This window comes from Brassica napus, chromosome C8 (genome assembly GCF_020379485.1).
Source record: "Brassica napus cultivar Da-Ae chromosome C8, Da-Ae, whole genome shotgun sequence".
NCBI classification, from domain to species: Eukaryota; Viridiplantae; Streptophyta; class Magnoliopsida; order Brassicales; family Brassicaceae; genus Brassica; species Brassica napus.
In genome coordinates, this window is record NC_063451.1 from 47,609,830 (window position 1) to 47,630,335 (window position 20,506).

Consider the following 20,506-nt stretch of genomic DNA (forward strand, 5'->3'; position numbering starts at 1 on the left):
ACATTGGTTACTAAAATTGCGAGAATTCTCTCTGCGTATCGTATCCCCTATATTAGAGAACATTTAAAAAGTTATAACTCGTAATTTGTACTAATTAAAAAGTGTCATGCAGAATTGTCATATAGTTGGAATGCTAATTCTGCTTACGTGACGGCTTGAGAATCAATTGAGAATTTTGTTAATCCAAAATTAAATTGTTAAGGAATGTTATATTATATAGTATGTCCATTATAGACCATTCATTTATCAAATTGAAATTATTATATATTCTTTCCTTAAATAAAACCTACGTAATTACCTAATGTGATTAAAATATACATGACAATTAATGATTTTAATAATAAAGATTTGCTAAAAATCTATATATTTTTTATCATTTTTTGTTTAATTATTTATTATTAAAATAAATTATACAATTAAATTAATCATATAATAAAAATTACTAAAATTGTTAAAAGTCTCACGTAAACTTTTGTGATCAAGGTTTAAAATTTTTCTATAATAAGATACAATGATTATAAAATCATATGAATAAATAATTTTATTTTAATAGGTGTTTATGTTTATATATATAAATATATATTTCATATCGTTTAAATTAAACTATACATCATATGAAAATACATACTAATATTTTGATATCTGCGTTGAACATACATTGAAAAGTTAGTATTTTAATTTTGAAATCTTCATTATTTTTTTTAAAATGATTATAAACTATTGAAACCACTAAACATTTCACATTAAAAAAAATCGTTGGTGTAAAATTTTGTTACATAAATATGCAAATAATCATAAAATCATATGAGTAGAAATCTCATTTAATAAATTTTCATATTAAAAGTATATTAGATATATTTGTTAATATCATTTAAATTTAATTATATATCATATATGATACATAAAATTGATTGTTTTGATTTATTTACCCTAAAATGATTGTTAATAAATAATAGCGGTCGTTTGATTTATATGCACACGCCAATTTATTGCATAATAGTAACTGATTTTTTAGTTATTTAATATATAATTATTCACTACAAGAAATATGAGTATTGGTAGCAGTTCACTGTAGCACGAATTCACGAAGTGCTACTAATACAGTCAAAATTGGATCATAATTCTATGGTAGCACTAAATTCGTGCTAGCAAAAATTTTCATTAAGCTGAGACCCAAAAATGACTTTTATAGCGGGATATTTATGTTGGAGCCAAAACACTTAGCGAAATTTCTGATTTTGGCGGATCTACACTTTTTTTTTTGCTAAAGTCATTTTTTCATTCATCACCCACCAAAAAAAAAAATTATTCTCATCAATCTCTCATCGATCTTCTGTTCTTTCTATTTTCAGATCTCATCTCCCCTCTGTTCTTAATCATCTGTCTCTCTATCTTACTCTCCTAACCTCACTCACACCCACACGATTTCTCAACACAGACATCTCTCTCTGTTTCACTCTCCTAGTCTCGTCTTCATCTTGTTCGAGCACTGGTATGTTGCAGAAAATTCGACGAATTCGACGGATCTAACCGCGCTCGCACCGGATTCGTGAGCCATCTCGAAGTTCCCAAAGTATCCGACTGTAACAGTCGTAATCTCTCTCTCTCTCTCTCGTCCCTTTTCTCTCGATAAGCCCTTAATCGAAGGTCTTTATTGATTTGTTATTTTGCGGAGAGCAAGTATGAAAAGGTGACCTTGAAGCATAACCACAAGTTCCTTATAAAGGTTAAGGAGCACCAAGAAGGCAAAGGATGCTAAGAAGCTCGGGCTTAACCGTAACCATGTGTAATCTCTGTCTCAGATTGAGATTGTAGTCAGCTTGACCCTTGACTCAAGCGTAAACCTTTCTCCGGTTTGTATAATCTCCGATTGAGATTTTAGATGAAGGGTTTGTTGTTTTGATTCTATTACTCTCGAGGATTCGTAGATTATTGAACCATGGAGACTCGGTGATGGATATAAGGAGTTCTTTCTTGATGCCCCAGACTCGGTGAAGGTATATACATTGATAACGAGATGATTTGTCTTTGATATATTCAATCATATCTTTGCTGTGGGAATGTTTGTAGTTTACCTGCAGGGTCCAAACAAACAAATTTATTGGCTTGTTAAATCTATTCAGTGTGTACTTGATATTCTAAAGAATGCTGATAGCAATGCTGAGGTTACTTTGGAGTTTTGACTCCATTACTCTTTGTTCTGTTTAATTGAATTGGCCCTTGTGTTCAGGGATGCTGGTGTCTCAGCCATTGCTTCCCACCTTACCCGTTCTATGGCAGTCAGTACATCGTTTGATGGGGACTTCAAGGTAGTTCTTAAACTGATTTTATATTGTGTCTAAAGTCTATCTTTGCAAGATTGCTATTGACATCATCACTTTTTGTCGTATCAGATTTGGGTTTGCAACAGTGAGAAGAGCCAGAAGGCTAAAGACTCTAGCTGAATATGTCATGCAGTTGGTTCTTATATGTAATATCTTTTATAAGCATTAGGAATCTTAAACATTCACAACTGATTCACGGATGGGAGTAATGTATTACACGTTGGGGAGGTTTATGTATATTTTGGTGCACTCTACAGCACTTGAGATGGTTTAGTTTATTAATTATCCAAGAACATACAAGATATATAAATGTATATCTAAAATACTATTAATCATACTCTAAACCCTTAATTTTTAATATTTCATCATAAAATCCAAAGATACCAACAAATAATATGATATAATTAAAATCTAACACTAATAATAAACTAGAAATTTTTTTTTGCTTCAAATTCTAAACCCTAAACATACCATAATTCCAACATCCAGCACTTACAATAAACTTCAAAATGAACATTTGTAGAAATTTATAACTAAAACAAAAGCATATTACTTTAAAAATATATAAATTTTCAACATGTAATTTAAAAAAAAAAAACAAAACCTAAACCTAAACCCTAATGTTTGATGTCAGTGTAATACTTGGAAAGATTCTATGTAAGATGTATCTATTATGAATTTAATGCAATATATGTTTTAGTTATAAATCAATTTGCAATTTGCAATTTATAATTTATAAAATATAATCTTAAATTTAAATTCTAAATCTCAAACACTAAATCTTTAATCTACCCCCTATATCTAATACCCCAAACCTCAAACCTATGATATAAATTTAAAAACCAAACTCCAATTATATTCAAAAACTCAAACCATATACTTGATCCTAAATCTTAACCATGTACCTAATAGAACTTATATCCAATATATAAAAAAAATTAATAGTTAAAATCCTATTTTTTAAAAGATTAATTTCATATTCTAAATATATACTTTAAACAATCATCCCCCAAACTCTAAACCCTGAATGATAAATCTAATCTCCAAATATATTTATTTTCATTTTAACTCAAAATCTTAAATGTAAACTTTAAATCTATTTCCAAACTTTAATTTCTGATTTTCAACTTAAACCCTAAACTCTATTTCATATACCTCAATATCAATAACAAAGTTTAAAATTTAAAATTTAAAACTATAAATTTAATTCTAAAGATTAATTTTTAACATTTAAATTGTGAAATCTAAATCTTATTTTTTCTCAAAATTTTATCATAAATATTCTATATATTAAACACACAAAATAGAAAAGAAAAAATGGTGTTCCAAGAAAAAAGAATAAAAAAACAACAACAAAACAATCTGATTGATGTTCTTCGTATTATCAATAAGCCTACTGCTACTTCTTTGGTTTATGCTTTTGAAAGGAGAAGCAATTAAATAATTATTGTCTTTGATCTTGGTGGTGGTATCTTGTCTCTGGTACTTTACATTAAATTGTTGCTATATATATATTAGTTTGATAAAACGGTTACAATTTTGTAAACAAATTTTGATTTATAAAAACTCAATTGCAATGTATCTCAATTGGTGACAAAAAAAAAAGAAAAAAAAATCTAATCAGGGGTATATGATTAAATTGCAATGTATAAATGATAATTAAACATTTAGATTAAATTTAATATTTGAACTTAAATAATGAACAGTAGAGTTTTAAGATTTTTAGTTAGATTTGGGTATATGATTAATTTGGGGTTTAAACCCTTACCCTAAACATAAACATTAAAATTTCAATATTTTCATAATATAATTTCGATCTTAAATTTAAATTTAAAGTTTAATAGTTTTAAAAATAGAATCTCAAATTTAAATTATAACCCTCAAACATTAAATCTTAAATCTATACCCTATTTATAATACCCTAAACCCCAAACTTAAATCTTACATACAAAGTCATAAATCTATTTTTTTAATTTATAATATAAATTTTAAACTTAGACTCCAAATATATTCTAAAACTCAAACCATATACTTAATTATAAATCTTAACCCTAAACCCTAAACCACATACTTCATATTAACCTACATCATAAATCCTAATTTACAAATTTCAAAAATTTAAATATAGGTTTTGGAATTTAGACTTTGAATATATATTCCAAACCATATACAATAACTCTAAATCTTATACACCAAATCATAAAATCCAAACATCAAATTTAACCTTTTCAAATTTAAACACCAAAACCTAAACATAGATACTAATCAAAAAATTTCAAATTGTATTCTCAAATTTTACTCTAAACCCCAAACCTAAGACTCCAAATAAACTTTAATCATGAACATTAACCTTATAGTTAAAACTTTTAAATTAGACTAAACTTTTAACTTTAATCATAGTCATTAATCAAATCCTATATTATAAATCTATTATTTAAATTTAAATTCATTTGTTTAAACCCCATATAAACCCTTTCATATTTAAGTGAATTAGAAGCTTATTTGATGACCAAAGAAAAAGAATTAACAGCTTAATTCTGATTGGACCAAAAAGTGAGGCGTGGATCACCATTTTTCGAATCTCTGCCGTTGGTAATATTAATCTTACGGCTCAGATTAATTCACTATTAATATTTTATGTTTGTTTTATCTCTTTCTTCCTTTCTTCTTCCTCCACACGATTCTATACTTCTTATTTTCTTCTTCTGTACCTCTTTGATCTCCTCATCTAATCTCATCTCTCTTATCCTCTTCCCATCTCTCTTTCTCCTCTGCTCATCTTTCATTTACTTTTCTTCTTTCAAGCAAATGGATCTGAACGAAGAGGATTACCACCGTCATGCTTCTCACCACCATGCTCCTTTCTATTCGGTTTCGCTCTTCACCACCACCGCCACCGCACGCTCGTCAACACCACCACCAGTCACGTCTCTCTCTCTCTCTCTCTCTCTCTCTCTCTCCCTCTCTCTCTCTCTCTCTCTCTCTCTGTTTTGAATCTGATTTTTTTTGTTCTTGGTAAAGGAAAGTGGAGGAGGCACAAGATTGATGAATGAGGCACAATAGATTGATGGAGGAGGTAGCAGTGGTGGGTCGTGAGCAGACCCGGCTTGAATGTTGAAGACGAAGAAGCTCGGTGAGGAGGCGGCAGGCGGCGGAGAATATACATTAGGTTTAGATTAGGGTTAGGTATATTTTTAATTTGGTTTAGTATGCTAAACCGATTTTATTTATTAATAGTTTGAATCTTTTTTATGTTTGTGTTTTGAAATCTGGGTTCCGCGGAGGAGGCGGAGGGAAGGAGTTAGGGTTTTTTTAGATTTTGTTTTTAAACCTGGTTTGTATGTAAACTGGTTTAGTTTGTAAACCGAATTTTTTTGTAATCTGGTTTAATTTATAAACCGATTGTAAACCAAAATTTTAATATAAACCAAAATTATTTATAAACCGGTTTAAAATATTAGCTATTCAGTATTACCTAGAATATAAATGTCATAGCACAAGTAAAACGCTGTATTATAATATTCAATGGCACAAAAAAATTGCTATTAAACGTTCAAAAATCCAAAAAAAACTGAGTTACAAAAAGGTATTCTATGACAAAAAACAAATGTCATAACAAAATATTTTATGGCACATGAAAAGTGCCACATAAAATATTTAAATAGCGAAAAGAAATCGCTATAAATAGGTATAATATAACACAGGACCAACGCTATAATATCTGTATATTGTTACATCACGCGAAAAACGCTACGCTAGGGGGGGGGTCTATTATAGCTGCGGCTGTCACGGCGTTCTTCGAAACGCTATGAAAACGATATGATAGCGTTTATCGGGTGCTATTAATACCGATATTTCTTGTAGTGATTATTTTCTTATTTCATAATGTGCAGAAAAACATAAAATAAATATAAAATATTTATTCTGCACAAGACGCGGATCTTAACCTAAGTATGTATCTCATTAATAATTTTAAATCATAAACATTTTCTAAATTTCAGACCAAAACAAAATAGTGAAATGAGAATAAACTCAAAAATCAATATTTATATCGAGCAATAACCAAAATGAAAAAAACGACACAAAAATGAGAGAACTGTTGAAGATAGATATGATTGGCACGTGAACGTAAACTTCTATAACTATAATTAACTTTTAAATTGCTAAATCATGATATAAAACCAAGCTAACATAGTTTCATTGTAACCAAATAGTAGGCATGAGATTCTTCAGCCTAAATGTTAGGTTCTTATGCGATAAATGATTTTTTGACCTCAAATATTTTTAAAAAATGAAATTAGCTCACCAGTAAACAAATTATGTAATTAACAAAACAAATTTTAAAAAATTGTTGAAGGGTCAAAAATATTAATTCGATCAAGAATATAAATTTTATTTTTTCATACGATATTTTTTAAATAATTTTCATATAAATTTATCTCTTGCGCATATCTTATCCTATTTTGTATCAGAACATCGAATCAACCATTTCAATAAGACTAGTTTCCTTAAATGTAGATGATTAAGGAAAATATCTGGATATTTGATAAATCCACTATTGAAGTTGTCCGTGAACAGTATGTAGCATTTATTAGGGATTTTTGGTATATAATTTCGTGGCCAAATTAGCAAAAATGAATGATACGTCCGACAATACATTGAAAAGTGTATAGTAAATGACTTATGTGGACAAATTGATAAATTCGTGTTAAGTAGGCCGATACTTTTTTCGATATCGCTATCAATAATTGGTGGTTCTATAATTTTAATAGTACAACACTAAAATTTTAAAATTAATTTGTGCTCTAAGTTTTTGTTTTTCTAGTATGGAAATCAATGTATGAAGAAATAAATAAAAAACATGCGGAAAACCACCAAGCCTAAAATTAACACTTGGCGAAAAAAAAATAGGTAAAGACGACTAGACGGAATTATATACAGATGGGGAAAGGCGACGTACGAATGAGGTTCTTTTATTTCGTTGCGGCTAACATGTTTTGTATATGTTTTTTTTTGAAAAATCATGTTTTCCATCTATAATTTTATAGCATTCTAGTTCGTGATTTATGGTAACGTAAGTATTAAAATTTAAAATAATTTATTTGATTATATATATATATATATCTTTTTGATTTATTGTCCAGAAATAATTTCAAAACTAAACATGATTAAACTGAAATAGTGAAATTGATGGCCTATCATAAAATGATTTATGCATGATATTTATAAATGAAAACAAAAGACGGAAAAATATCACATAATAATTGTAAAATTAATAAACAATACACAATTCCAATTCGGAAGAAAGAACGAATTTCTACTTATATTGGCGGTTGGAACGTTACAAATTTTTCCGCTTTCTATCACTGCTAAATTTCAAGAGAATAAGTATTTTATGAACTATAAGTCTATAACCTTATTTCTTTTTTTCGCTGCCAGAAACGCAAACGTTGATCGTTGGATATTTACATGCATGAGCATGCCCAAGATAGCCTTCTTACGTATTCATCTCCCGTGAACGTTCAAGTCTTTTTAAATAAACGGCACATCGGTGAAAAAAGTCGCCAAAACGGCCAAAAACTGTTCAAGTTCTTTGGAATTTGTGCAACGTGTTCTAGTCCTTTTATGTATGTTTGTAGGGAATGGGTTGTATAATTGTGTCCTTTCCTTGTATTTTGACTGATGATAGCTTGTTGAATTATCATGGCTTTTTTTGTGACCCGTGATTGGATAATAAACATGTGCACCTTATTAAATCGAAAATGGAATTGCTACGTCGTGGACCCTTTATATGGGCAATATACAGTTCACTCGGCGAATTGAAAAAACATAGTACTTTTGTAAGGAATTTTGTTTATTTTTGTCTATCATATCTGACTATTATGCCATTGAAATTGTCTTTGATAAGAATTTTCTACAAACCCTACTAAATCTCCAGCAGCTGATAACTGGACTTATCTGATAAAAAAATTATAATAATATATATTATACTATGGAATTAGAATCTCTGAACACTATAGAACTGGGTTCAACCATACCAACTAATCCTTTTTGTAATATATAATCTATTATTTTTTTGAAACTTTAGTATCTCTAACTCTTTAGAATGAAAACTAAAGTAAATATAAAATTTACTTGGTAGGAAAAAAAAACAAGCACATTATTAAGTAGTGTGTAAGCTCCCGGACGCAAACAGAAAAGCTATGACTTTCTTTGGAAAGTGATGCTATCCAAATACGCATGCTCTTTCTATCAAATTTGAGATTTGTGACTCTGATCTGTTGCTATCTCTCTATAAATAGAGTGATGGGATGGATTTGAAAAGAGAGAAAACACAGTAACATAAAATCTTTTTAAAAACAAAATAATATTGGAGGAGGGTGATAGAGAGATAGGAGAAGGAAACTCAATGTCGCCGAGGGAACAACGAAACCTCAGAGAGAAAGAGCGACGAACGCGCATGAAACATCTCTTCATTATACTCTCTTCTCATGTTTCTCCCACTCATAGGGTATGTTTCTATTTTTTTTTTGTTCAAAAAAAAAGGGTATGTTTCTATTTCTCTCATGTACTTATATTTTATGTATCAGCAAAACATAACTAAACAATTATTGTTAGATGTATGCATTGTTACAAAATATGACCGTCTAAGCGCTCCCCCCTATGCAACCAAAACCATCTACACATCTCCATTTATAATCAATGATTTTTAATTTTTGTCTTTCTAATCGTTTTATGCAAAATAAAACATATGTATCAAAAACTATTATATATAATGCAGACAAAAAAACAAGTGGCTCATAGGCTTCACTGATAGGCTTTTTACGTTTTACTTATATATTGATCACCACAAGATTCATGCAAATTAAGAAAAACATGAAAGTAATTAACTTAGGATTTTTATTGGCTGTAACAGTTGCCAGTGCCTCAACTTATAGATCAAGCGACATCATACATGATCCAGTTAAAAGAGAAGGTAAATTATCTGAGGGAGAAGAAAATGAGTTTGTTAGGAGAAATGGGGAATTACTCTGAACGGTCATCGTCTCTTCTACCGAAACTCAGTATCTATTCGAGGGACTCGACCATAGAAATGAATCTGATTATGGATCTGAACATGAAAAGAGTAATGCTACACGAACTTGTAAGTGTGTTTGAAGAAGAAGGAGCTCAAGTTATAAATGCTAATCTTCAGAACTTGAATGATAGGATGATCATTTATACAATCGTAGGCCAGGTTTGTATGAAAAACATCCACATGTTTTTTTCCGTGTCACGTATGTTTAATATAAGTTTATTTGGCAAAACAAAATGTTTAATATAGTTTTGGATTCACTTTGATTATGCATGTACGTGATTGCCTAAATGAATATTTGCAGGCTATCATATGTCGGATCGGAATTGATCCATCAAGGATAGAAGAGAGAGTAAGGGATCTCATCTTTTGATGAAGCACAGAAGCAGTATCAAAGTCCGAATCATTAGTCTACATTACACTAGTGTTAATGCAATGTTATGTATACGTTCTTTAAATTCTTTATAATGTTGTTTTTGAGTTCCATTATGTAAGCATGCATGCGTCAACGATTAAAAATACATTTCTTGATTGTGATTTGTCCTCAGAACCAATGCATAATTTCATTAGAGTAATGCAAAACTATCAAACAACGACCAGCTAGAAGCATACATCAGCGTGTATTTACACACACTTTAAACAGTATATGAAAATAGCTTATAAATTCTTCATCTTTAGTGTATTTTTTCTCGTAATTTTATTAAGTATTTGTAGTCTAACAAACGTGTGGTTTATTTGAATGTGTTGACAAATATGGAAAATATTTGGATGTAATGATGATGAATACCTAACCAGACCAAATAAAATTACGTATACATTTCTGTAGAAATCTTTTCAGATTTTTCTAGATTAACAGTTCTTGAATATCGCCATGTGTTGCATATCGCTTATTACCGTCAGCGGAAGAAACCTTAAATTTTGCTTTCGATTCCTTTCGGTTTGACTATCGGAAAAGTCAACAGGGGTGTAAATGTTTAACAAACACACTACCGGGGTAAATGTGAAACGATAAAAAACGCCGGGTTTATTTTTTTTTTAACTTTCACACAAAATTGGAATCTAGCAATCGCGCGCGAGATGGATCTGATCCAATCCTACGACGGAGAAGCCGTTTCCTCTTCGCCGGATTCTTCACCGCCTGGTATATTGAAACCGCAATCATCGGCGCCGGAGGTAGACGATACGGCACTAAGCTCTCACAGTAGCTAGCTAACGCGAACCAATCAAAATCAAACCCGATCAATCCGACCCAACACGTCGTCGTTTTCAACCCTACCTAATACCCCCGCGCATCCCTACAAGCTAGGGGTGTGTGGAAGACGCTTCGATTGGTGCCTTGAGCAGTACAACTCTTTTTTCACAGATTTACGGTTACGCGGTGGATTATTACTTCCGGGTTGAATTACGTTGGCGACGTGGAAGTAAAACGACGGCGTTTCTGTTTATATATATATCCCCCAGAGCGAGAGAGCAGAAGTGGAGGACGATTGAGAAAAAGGGAGGAGCGTGAGGCGGTGGCTGAGAATCCGGCGACTGACACGTGGCTTCTAATGCTGAGCTCAGCGCCCTGATGCCCAAGTTAGATGTTAGAGCACCAGCATTGGAGGTTCGTGGGGTGGAGTTCACAAGCTTCCTCGAAAAAAAAAAAAATTATAATATGCTACAATAATAATCTTGTATCGTCACGCTCCTTCCGTATGAACCCGAGTCGTCACTGTTCAGCTGGCTTCACGTCACGTGACGGCCCGCTATTGGTCAATTTATTTATTTATTTTTTTTTTTTTAAAAAATAAAAAAAATATATAAAAAATTCAAATTATGAACCCAACCGGGGTTCATTAATGCGGGTGCTCTTAGAGCATGAGCATCAAAGGTTCACGGAGAAACTCTCACACATCCAAAAAAAATTATTATAATAATAGAATCTGATGAACTCGTCTTGCAGGATGCTTCCGGATGAACCCGTTTCATCACTGTTTCGCGGGCCCCACGCCACGTGGCGACCCGCTATTGGTCCGCATTTTTTTTTAAATCAAATGAAAAAAAAAAAATTTAATAAACTATTAAAGTTGTGAACCCTCCGGTTCATTAATGCGAATGCTCTTAGAGACGTGAAAATTATTAAAAATTGATAATTACAGAAAACTGAATTATGATTAACTTTATTTAAGTACCATTGGTAAAAAATTAATAATTATAGAAAACTATATATTTATTATAATTATTTAATGTATTTTTTTAATAAGTGTCAACATACAACATATTTTGTCTTTGTAAAACAGAGAAAGTAGCTTTTTAGACTTGAAGATTCGCATCATCCGTTGCAGCAATGTAAGCTTTTATTTGGATTCTTTATTATTGGCTAGTTAACTTATTGGGAGATATCCAAATCTTGTATATTTATTAAATAAACTAGCACGACTAGTACATCTTCGTACCGATCCATGCGTATTCCACTCTGGCTTGTATATTCAAATGTAGTTTTAAACTCAAATCGTCTTCCCACGCATGACATTTTAAAAACTTTTGCATCGGTATACAGTGTGCCTCACTGGCAGATACCCAAATCTGGTTTATATATTAAACTAGCATGTACTAGTCCATTTTCAAATCGATAAACGCATAGTCCAGTCTGGCTTGTATGAACAATTTAAATGGTTTTCAACGCTTGACATTTTTTAAAAAACTTTTGCATCGATATAAGGGAACCCTGATATGGTTGGTGTTAGTGTGTTACAGACATCTAAAATAGCAAATATGAGTCTAGGCTGTGATCTCTCTGTTCTGGAAGAGCTTACTTCAAATGCCAAGAAAATACAAGATGATGTATTGACCAAGATACTTAAAGCTAACGCAAACACAGAGTACCTCAGCCTTTTTCTCGAGGGAAGCTCTGACAAAGAGCTGTTCAAGAAGAACGTACCAGTGGTGAGCTATGAAGATGTTAAGCCTTATATCGATCGTGTGGCGAACGGAGAACCCTCGGACATCATTTCGGGAGAACCCATTACTACGTTTAACCGAAGGTATACACTGTACACCAGCTTATCATTGAAGAACTAGAGTTTCCTTGTTCCAGAAAATAAAAACTAGAGTTTCTTATTTACATATGAATGATTTTTTTTATTTATTGTGCTAACATTTTGGCATATGAAAGATTTGTTGAATCAAAGAGTTATAAAATTGTTGTAATTAATGGTTGTTTAGCTCTGGAACTTCAAGTGGGAATCAAAAGATATATCCTGCGAACAACATCTACTTTGAGAATATGCGATCCGGCTATGCACTAAGCTCTGTCGTTATGTCCAAGTAATTAATATTTACATGCTTTCCCTTTTTTTATGTGCTGCCATGTAATTATTTTGACGGCGAAGATGGATTGATATCTTTCTGGTTGATATTTAAGGCATGTAGATGGTTATAAGCAAGGAAAAATGATGATATTTAGGTTCACTCACAAGATATCCCCAACTCCTTGTGGTTTGCCTATTGCTCCCGCGCTAACGAGCTTCACAAAGAGCAAATATTATTCGAGCATGGCAAAAAATAGTACAAGCCCATATGAGGTCGCACTGTGTCCGGATCCCAAACAGAGTATGTACTGTCAACTTCTATGTGGTCTTGTCCAGAGAGACGAGGTTGTAAGTGTCGGTACTACGTTCCCCTCTGTCTTGGTTCAAATAGTCCATTTTCTTGAAAATTACTGGAAAGAGTTGTCTAGTAATATCCGATCTGGTCATGTCAGCGACTGGATCACCGACCTTAGTTGTAGAGATTCTGTCTCTATCATCCTTGGAGAACCAAATGCTGAATTGGCAGATTTAATCGAAAAAGAATGCGGACAAGAATCTTGGCAAGGTATCATTACAAGACTTTGGCCCAAAACCAAATGCATTGAAACTATTGTTACAGGAACTATGTCTCAACACATCCCAGCACTGGATTACTACTCTAATAAACTGCCTCTAGTTTCCAAAGTTTATGCATCCTCTGAAGCATTTTACGGGTTAAATTTGAATCCTCTAAGCAAACCACAACATGTGTCCTACACATTCCTACCCAACATGTCATATTTCGAGTTCATACATGTTGATGCCGATGGAGAAGCCACATGCGAGATTGTTGATCTTGTGGATGTGAAGTTAGGTGACTACTATGAGCCCTTGGTCACAAACTATTCCGGTAGTCTCCCATTTAATTTATTTATTACTAAGTACTAACTAAGTCTAAATAACTTCTTGTTTTAACTAACGTTGTTATGATTTTGTTTTTTAGGTTTACACAGATGTAAAGTGGGAGATATTTTACAGGTCACTGGGTTTTACAATAACACACCACAATTCAGATTCGTACGTAGAAAAAATACGGTTTTATGCGTCGATGTAGAGCCAACAACTGAAGAAGATATTTCAAAGGCGTTGGCTCGTGCAACAGTCGTTCTTGAATCTTCGGATTTGATTTTGACAGGCTTCACATGCTATGGTGACATCTCCACTGTACCGGGTCACTACGTCTTTTACGTGGAACTCAAAGCCAAAGTCAACAATGGCACCACCGTTCTACAACTTGATAACAAGGTGTTGGTGGAGTATTGTTGTGTCATGGAGGAATCATTGAGTGGTATTTATAGGAGACTTAGGGGAGATGAGGGATCGATTGGAGCTCTAGAGATAAGGGTTGTGCAAAAAGGAACGTTTGATTCTCTCATGGAGTTCTTTGTCTCGCGAGGTTCTTCTATATCTCAATACAAGACACCTATATGCATAAAGTCTACTGAGGCTTTACAGGTTCTTGAAGACAAGGTTCTTGCTCGGTTCTTCAGCGACAGATCCCCTACTCTCTGATCCAGATATGATCTATTTGTATATGGTGATGATTGCCACCAAAAAAAATTAGATTGCCTACTTGAGGAATAATGAAGTAACGCAGTTATTTGGTGAGAATGGTTTCTTTGTGGAGAAATGAATGGTTATGTGTTGTGTGATTTTCTTGTGTTAACTTAATTTGAGTATCTTGGTCTACCTCCTCTTGTATTTGCTTCGCATTTGAAACACTAGTTTTACTTCCGTCATTGGGAACCTTCGAAAAAAAAACTAAGACTCTAATACAATGATATATGAAGCATTATTCTTTCTTTTCGATTTTTTTTTAACATTAAATTACACTAAAAATCTAAAAGGATTCGAAGATTACAATCAGAGGGAAACTCAACGGAAAGACAAATAACTAAAACTAGATGAATGACAAAAGTGTTAAACGAGAGAAAAACTCAAAGAAAAAACTTAATTTTAATCCTAGCTAGAAATTTTTGTTCGAATGCACCTCGAAAAACGACTTTGAAGTACCCGACTGAAAGAATATGAGAGGGTTGTAAGAAAGTATCTACTAAACTGATGCGGCCATCAAATCAGTACCTGAACCAGAGGCCAACTAGTTGCACCAATCAGCTAACCAAATGACTAACCAGGATATGTGTTCATTAAAACAAGCGTATCTTACCAACCATGAAGCATTTTTCCATGAAACCAATTTTCATGCATTCTACACTCAACAAGGAGTCAAGAACATTTGTAATCATCTTCAAATCTACTTGTACCAAGAAGATATGAATTTTACAAACCGGAGGTTCTCCAGCCCTTCCATCTGTGAGCATCCGAGTTTAGAAGTTGTTTCAAACCCAATCAAGAAGCGCTCCGACCCAAACCAAGTCATTTAATTCAAGATGGATCTATTATATTTACAACAAGCCAAGAATGAGAAGAAAAGTCCACGGAAATATGGAGTTATGGCCCAGTTCCCTAAACCGGTCAATCCAGTTCTGCAATTGCCTAATTTGGAGCCGGTTCAATCTTAGTCAAACCAAACAATGGCGACCAGGAGAGGTTTCTAAGCATCTGAGAAGTATATCCAATGATCCAGAAGGAGTAGAAGAGTTCTTACCATGCACCAGAGCCCACATGATCAGGAGGATCTTATTGTTTAGGAACTTTCCTAAATTGGATGCATCCCCACTTTGGAGAATAAGTGACCAACGACCAAGCCATCAAAGCTGCAGCGTTTTGGAAGCATTACTTACTTGTATAAGAGTATTAAGATGCACTAGCACTCACCAGAGCACACGGATTCAAGCAAGATCAGACTTGCCATCTTTGGAGCTATTTTTGGAATTATTGCCCATCAATTTCCAACAGCTCTTTTCAAACCAAGACTACAAAGATTTCGGCCAAGTCTTCAGCATTCAAGATGTTCCCAAGAATCTTACATACACCTTCAAACCTTCCAGATACAAAACCAGAATCAAATCCCTTGAAGAAAGCTTTTGGATCCAAGATATCTTCCAACGGCTAGTTTTATCGGTTTTCCTTATTTGTTTGCTTCTTTCTTTGTTTTAGTTTTCTAGCTAAGTCAAGGCACGAGCCTATATAAGCTCTGTCTAGTCTTCATTGTAAATCACCTTTCAATCCTTAAGAAATAATATTCAGTTTGTTTATTTTTATCAAAGAGAGTCTTTGAATAGAAATATGTCCTTAGGATACTTGAGTGATTCTTGTGTTCTATTGATTCGTACAGCATAGGTTGTTTGTGTGATTCAACAGCCAGTGTTATTCCAGATTGAGAGAGTCAATCAAACTCACGGATTGAGAGAGTCAATCATCATCAATCCAACATCATCTATCCATCTTCCATCTTCAATCATCTATCCATAAACTATTTCATCCCTTTATCTGTTTAGTTCTTGTTCTTATTTTAAATATTCATAAACTAATTGTTCTTCATTGTTTCCAGGTTAGATTGGGTTAAAAGGAATAGCAAGTCGGCCATCTTCACCATCTTTCCGTCCGGTCTTCATCCTTACCGATAAGATCGACCCATCGCCCATCCATCTCATCGACCAGCTTCCCAGCCTGTAACATTTGGTATCAGAGCTTAAAGCTCCTATATCAGGTGATATCAATCCACATCTATCTTTGTTCTTTTCATTCCTTGCTAGTTTTCATTTATAAAAACCAAAAAAATCATAAAAAAATGTTATTTGCTTCAAGTTTGAATTTCTGCATTTTGTGTTCTTGAGAAAAGAAAATTAAAAAGAGAAAGAGTTTTGTTAGTTTGATCCACGAAATTCCTTTGACATATTAGTCTAGTTGTTTGCATTCATTTCCCCCCAGCTCCCCTTTCCATATTTAATTTTGCATACCATAAGATCTCTCATTTTGGATTTTTTTTCTCTCATTTATGTTGCATCCTTGAAATTAAAAAAAAAACAAATCTCATATTTGTTTCATACCCATTTCGTGCATACCATATAGTAGTTATATTGTGAATTTAAATATATATATATATAAAAAAACCATTTAGTCTTTTTTACATTAGTTCATTTCGTAGTTTCCTTTTTCGGTTCATTTGCATTTAAAAAAATCATTTTCTTTGTTTCTATAAATTAAAAAAAAAACCAAAAATAAAAATTTATTTCTCTTGTTTTCCTTTATATATTTCGTGCTTTCTTTGGTAAAAAAAAATCATTTAGTCTTATTTGCATTAGTTTTATAGAATTGTTTCCCTTTTCGGTTTTTGCATCCCAAATCAAGAAAATTCAAAAAAAAAAAATTGCATCTTTCATATCAGTCTGCCTTAGTTCGTGCATATCATTCTTGCATTCAAAAAAAAATTATAAGAATCATATTTCAGTTATTTTCTAATTTTACATACCATATTTCATATTTGCATATTTTGTTTCTGCACCTTCCATTCTAAGAAAAGTAAAAAAAAAATATATTGTCATTGCATTTTCTTCTTATCATTATTGTTCATATTTGCTTGAATAATTTCATCTCATTATAGTGTATTTCGTGCATATCATTGTGCATTAAAAAAATCCATTTAGGTTTGTTTGCATTCATTCATAGAGTTGTTTGCATTTCATACCAAAAAAAAAAAAAAAAATCAGTGCTATTTCTTGCTTCCATATTTTTCATGACTTTTGTTTTATTATTACTCCATATTTGATTTATCACGAGCCTGCATTCAAACAAAAAAAATATTCAACTTAGTTTAGTTTACTTGGTCCATTATTTGCATATCTATCAGTTTTGCATAAGTTTCATTACTTATTTTGTTCATTTGCTCTGTCAGCTATCTAAGCCACTAGTTTGATATATTTATCTTGCAAGGTACATCAATTCTAAGGCTATGGAGTATGAAGAAGATGATCTAAGTGAGGTCAATACCTCAGAAATAGATTGGGGAGAAGAACCGGATGACTTAAGTGATGATGGAGAAGACCAAGAACACCAGTCTTGTTATGAAACTGATTCTGAAATCAGTTATGGACGCCATCATGAGGAGGTTGGAGATGAACCAGAGTCTCTTGAGCAAAGTTTCTCCAGGTCCATTAGTAGATGGAATGAAGAAGACACACCAATCAAATACTCTTGGTCAAGACCAAGCAGTCCATGGACAGATTATGGTGGGGAAAAGGAGGGCGAGTTGTATGAGGATTACAACCTTACAAATAGAGCAGAGAAGGCAGTAGGCTATGGATGTGCCCCATATAGTGTATCAGCCAAACCTAAACCCATCAGCACAAAGAGAGCTCAACAAACACCAACCGGCCAAAAGAAGGGAGTAAGCAAAGATTCTGCTTATACATCCAACACTCTAGTGTTTTCAGGTTCCAGCAAGAACCCTGAGGTGTATTTGACTTGGAAAATTAACATGGAGAAGTGGCTGCGGTCCAACAACATTCACAAAGAAAAGAAGCTATCACAAGCTGTCCAAGCCTTCACGGGGAATGCTTACAAATGGTGGCTAAAGGAGAGCAGTCCAAGCACCTACAACCAGCCCGTGGTAGATTGGAGAGACCTAAAATTTAGAATGTATAAAGAGTTTGCAGAGAAGTATCAAGACCAAGTAGATGCCACATCAAAGTTCCATTGTCAAGCAAGAAGGAGGAAAGTAATGTCTACACCAAAACCGCATACTGTTCCTAAACCAAAGAAGGCTCACGACCATGAACCCAAGAAGTTATCCTCTAGTTTACTTACACACCAAGAAGGGTTTAAGAGGCCGGCTCACTTAAACAAGGTTCAGCCACAGCCAATCACTACACCCTTACCTGAACTGCAAAAGTTACAAGAGATGTGTCAAAAGCTCAAGGAGACTCTAGAACCCAAGGAGGAGAACACATCAAACCAAGGTAAGTCTTCTGACCTTATGAAACCCAAGAACCCAACTTGCTATAGATGCCATAAACGTGGGCACTTTGCTGCTGTTTGTCCATTTAAGAAAACCTTGAAAGAAACATCACTAGGAGAGCAAACTGAAATATCAAAAATAAGTGATAGTTTAATTCAGTCTAATTTGTTTGTTTCCAATGCTTGTATAATGCACTTGTCTATGTCAAAAGATTTTTATACAGGTACTAAGGGGCATGATGAGTCCATTAAAGAAGAACCAACCAAAGGAAATGATATTCTTGTTCCCTTAGAGCTTTCAAATTCTGTAATTATGCACTTGTCTTTGCCAAAAGATTTTGACACAGGAATGAGACAAGTTGATGGACGACCAGACAATGGTGAGAAGTTTAAGGAGAACCAGGGACAGCACCTGACTTGTCCAAAAAACGTTGAAGAAGTTACAAGAAACAACAAGAGTACACAAGCTGTAAAAGAGCAAATCATACTTCAACTTGCTGAAACAATTTGGGTAAATCTAAACTTTACTTTTCCTATTTATAAATTTTCAAATCCAGATATAATTCACTTGTTTCCTGCCAAAAGTGTTGAAATTGTTTCAGGAACAGAGACTAAAGATCATATGTATGATCCCCACAAGGAGAGTACAAGGTGTTTATATGCCAAGAGAAAACAAGAAATTGTCCACAGCCACACCTTGATTCCATACGACCCAGGAGATCAAACACCACCCATCAGAGTGCCAAACCAAAGCAGAGGAGTAGTGATGTCGTTCCTACCCAAAGGAGAACCACCAGATATGCCATCAAAGATCAAATCGATCAAATTCCAAGGTAAGGTCCTAGAATCTCAAAGGAGGATGAAACCTGACTTGCTCTATCTTGGTGCAGATTATCCAGTTTCGAGGTCAAAAATTTTTCAAGGGAGAGGGTATGATGCGGCCATCAAATCAGTACCTGAACCAGAGGCCAACCAGTTGCACCAATCAGATAACCAAAAGACTAACCAGGATATGTGTTCAGTAAAACAGGCGTATCTTACCAACCATGAAGAATTTTACCATCAAACCAATTTTCATGCATTCTACACTCAACAAGGAGTCAAGAAAAGTTTGAATAATCTTCAAAGCTACTCTAACCAAGAAGATATGAATTTTACAAACCGGAGATTCTCCAGCCCGTCCATCTGCGAGCATCCGAGTTTAGAAGTCGTTTCAAGCCCAACCAAGAAGCGTTCCGACCCAAAACAAAGCATGTAATTCAAGATGGATCTATTATATTTCCAACAAGCCAAGAATGAGGAGAAAATTCCACGGAAATATGGAGTTATGGCCCAGTTCCCTAAACCGGTCAATCCAGTTCTGCAATTGCCTAATTTGGAGTCTCACCGGTTCAATCTTAGTCAAACCAAACAATGGCGACCAGGAGAGGTTTCTAAGCATCTGATAAGTATATCCAACGATCCAGAAGGAGTAGAAGAGTTCTTACCATGCACCAGAGCCCACATGATCAGGAGGATCTTATTGTTTAGGAACTTTCCTAAATTGGATGCATCCCCACTTTGGAGAATAAGTGACCAACGACCAAGCCATCAAAGCTGCAGCGTAGCATTCCTTACATGTATAAGAGTCTTAAGATGCACCATCCCTCACCAGAGCACACGGATTCAAGCAAGATCAGACTTGCCATCTTTGGAGCTATTTTTGGAATTATTGCCCATCAATTTCCAACAGCTCTTTTCAAGCCAAGACTACAAAGATTTCGGCCAAGTCTTCAGCATTCAAGATGTTCCCAAGAAGATTACCTACACCCTCAAACCGTCCAGATAAAAAACCAGAATCAAATCCCTTGAAGAAAGCTTTTGGATCCAATATATCTTCCAACGACTAGTTTTATCGGTTTTCCTTATTTGTTTGC

The 20,506-nt window shown here is 33.6% G+C and overlaps 2 protein-coding genes and 1 long non-coding RNA gene across 3 annotated transcripts; all 3 read left to right on the forward strand.

The window, feature by feature from the left end:
- Positions 1 to 976: 976 nt before the first annotated feature.
- On the forward strand, positions 977 to 5,764 carry LOC106385257. Its single transcript, XR_007327292.1, has 2 exons — positions 977 to 5,251; positions 5,346 to 5,764. It is a non-coding gene; the product is annotated as an uncharacterized LOC106385257 (long non-coding RNA).
- Positions 5,765 to 7,964: 2,200 nt separating this feature from the next.
- Positions 7,965 to 9,936, forward strand: BNACNNG49830D (transcription factor bHLH167). Its single transcript, XM_013826908.3, has 3 exons — positions 7,965 to 8,835; positions 9,241 to 9,561; positions 9,704 to 9,936. The coding sequence occupies exons 1-3, from the start codon at positions 8,734 to 8,736 to the stop codon at positions 9,770 to 9,772; spliced, it is 492 nt and encodes a 163-aa protein (XP_013682362.1). The 5' UTR covers positions 7,965 to 8,733; the 3' UTR covers positions 9,773 to 9,936.
- A 220-nt stretch (positions 9,937 to 10,156) lies between these two features.
- On the forward strand, positions 10,157 to 14,504 carry LOC106373244 (4-substituted benzoates-glutamate ligase GH3.12-like). Its single transcript, XM_048765389.1, has 4 exons — positions 10,157 to 12,425; positions 12,607 to 12,708; positions 12,806 to 13,581; positions 13,675 to 14,504. Exons 1-4 carry the CDS (start codon positions 12,115 to 12,117, stop codon positions 14,241 to 14,243), a joined length of 1,758 nt encoding a protein of 585 aa, XP_048621346.1. The 5' UTR covers positions 10,157 to 12,114; the 3' UTR covers positions 14,244 to 14,504.
- Positions 14,505 to 20,506: the final 6,002 nt, after the last annotated feature.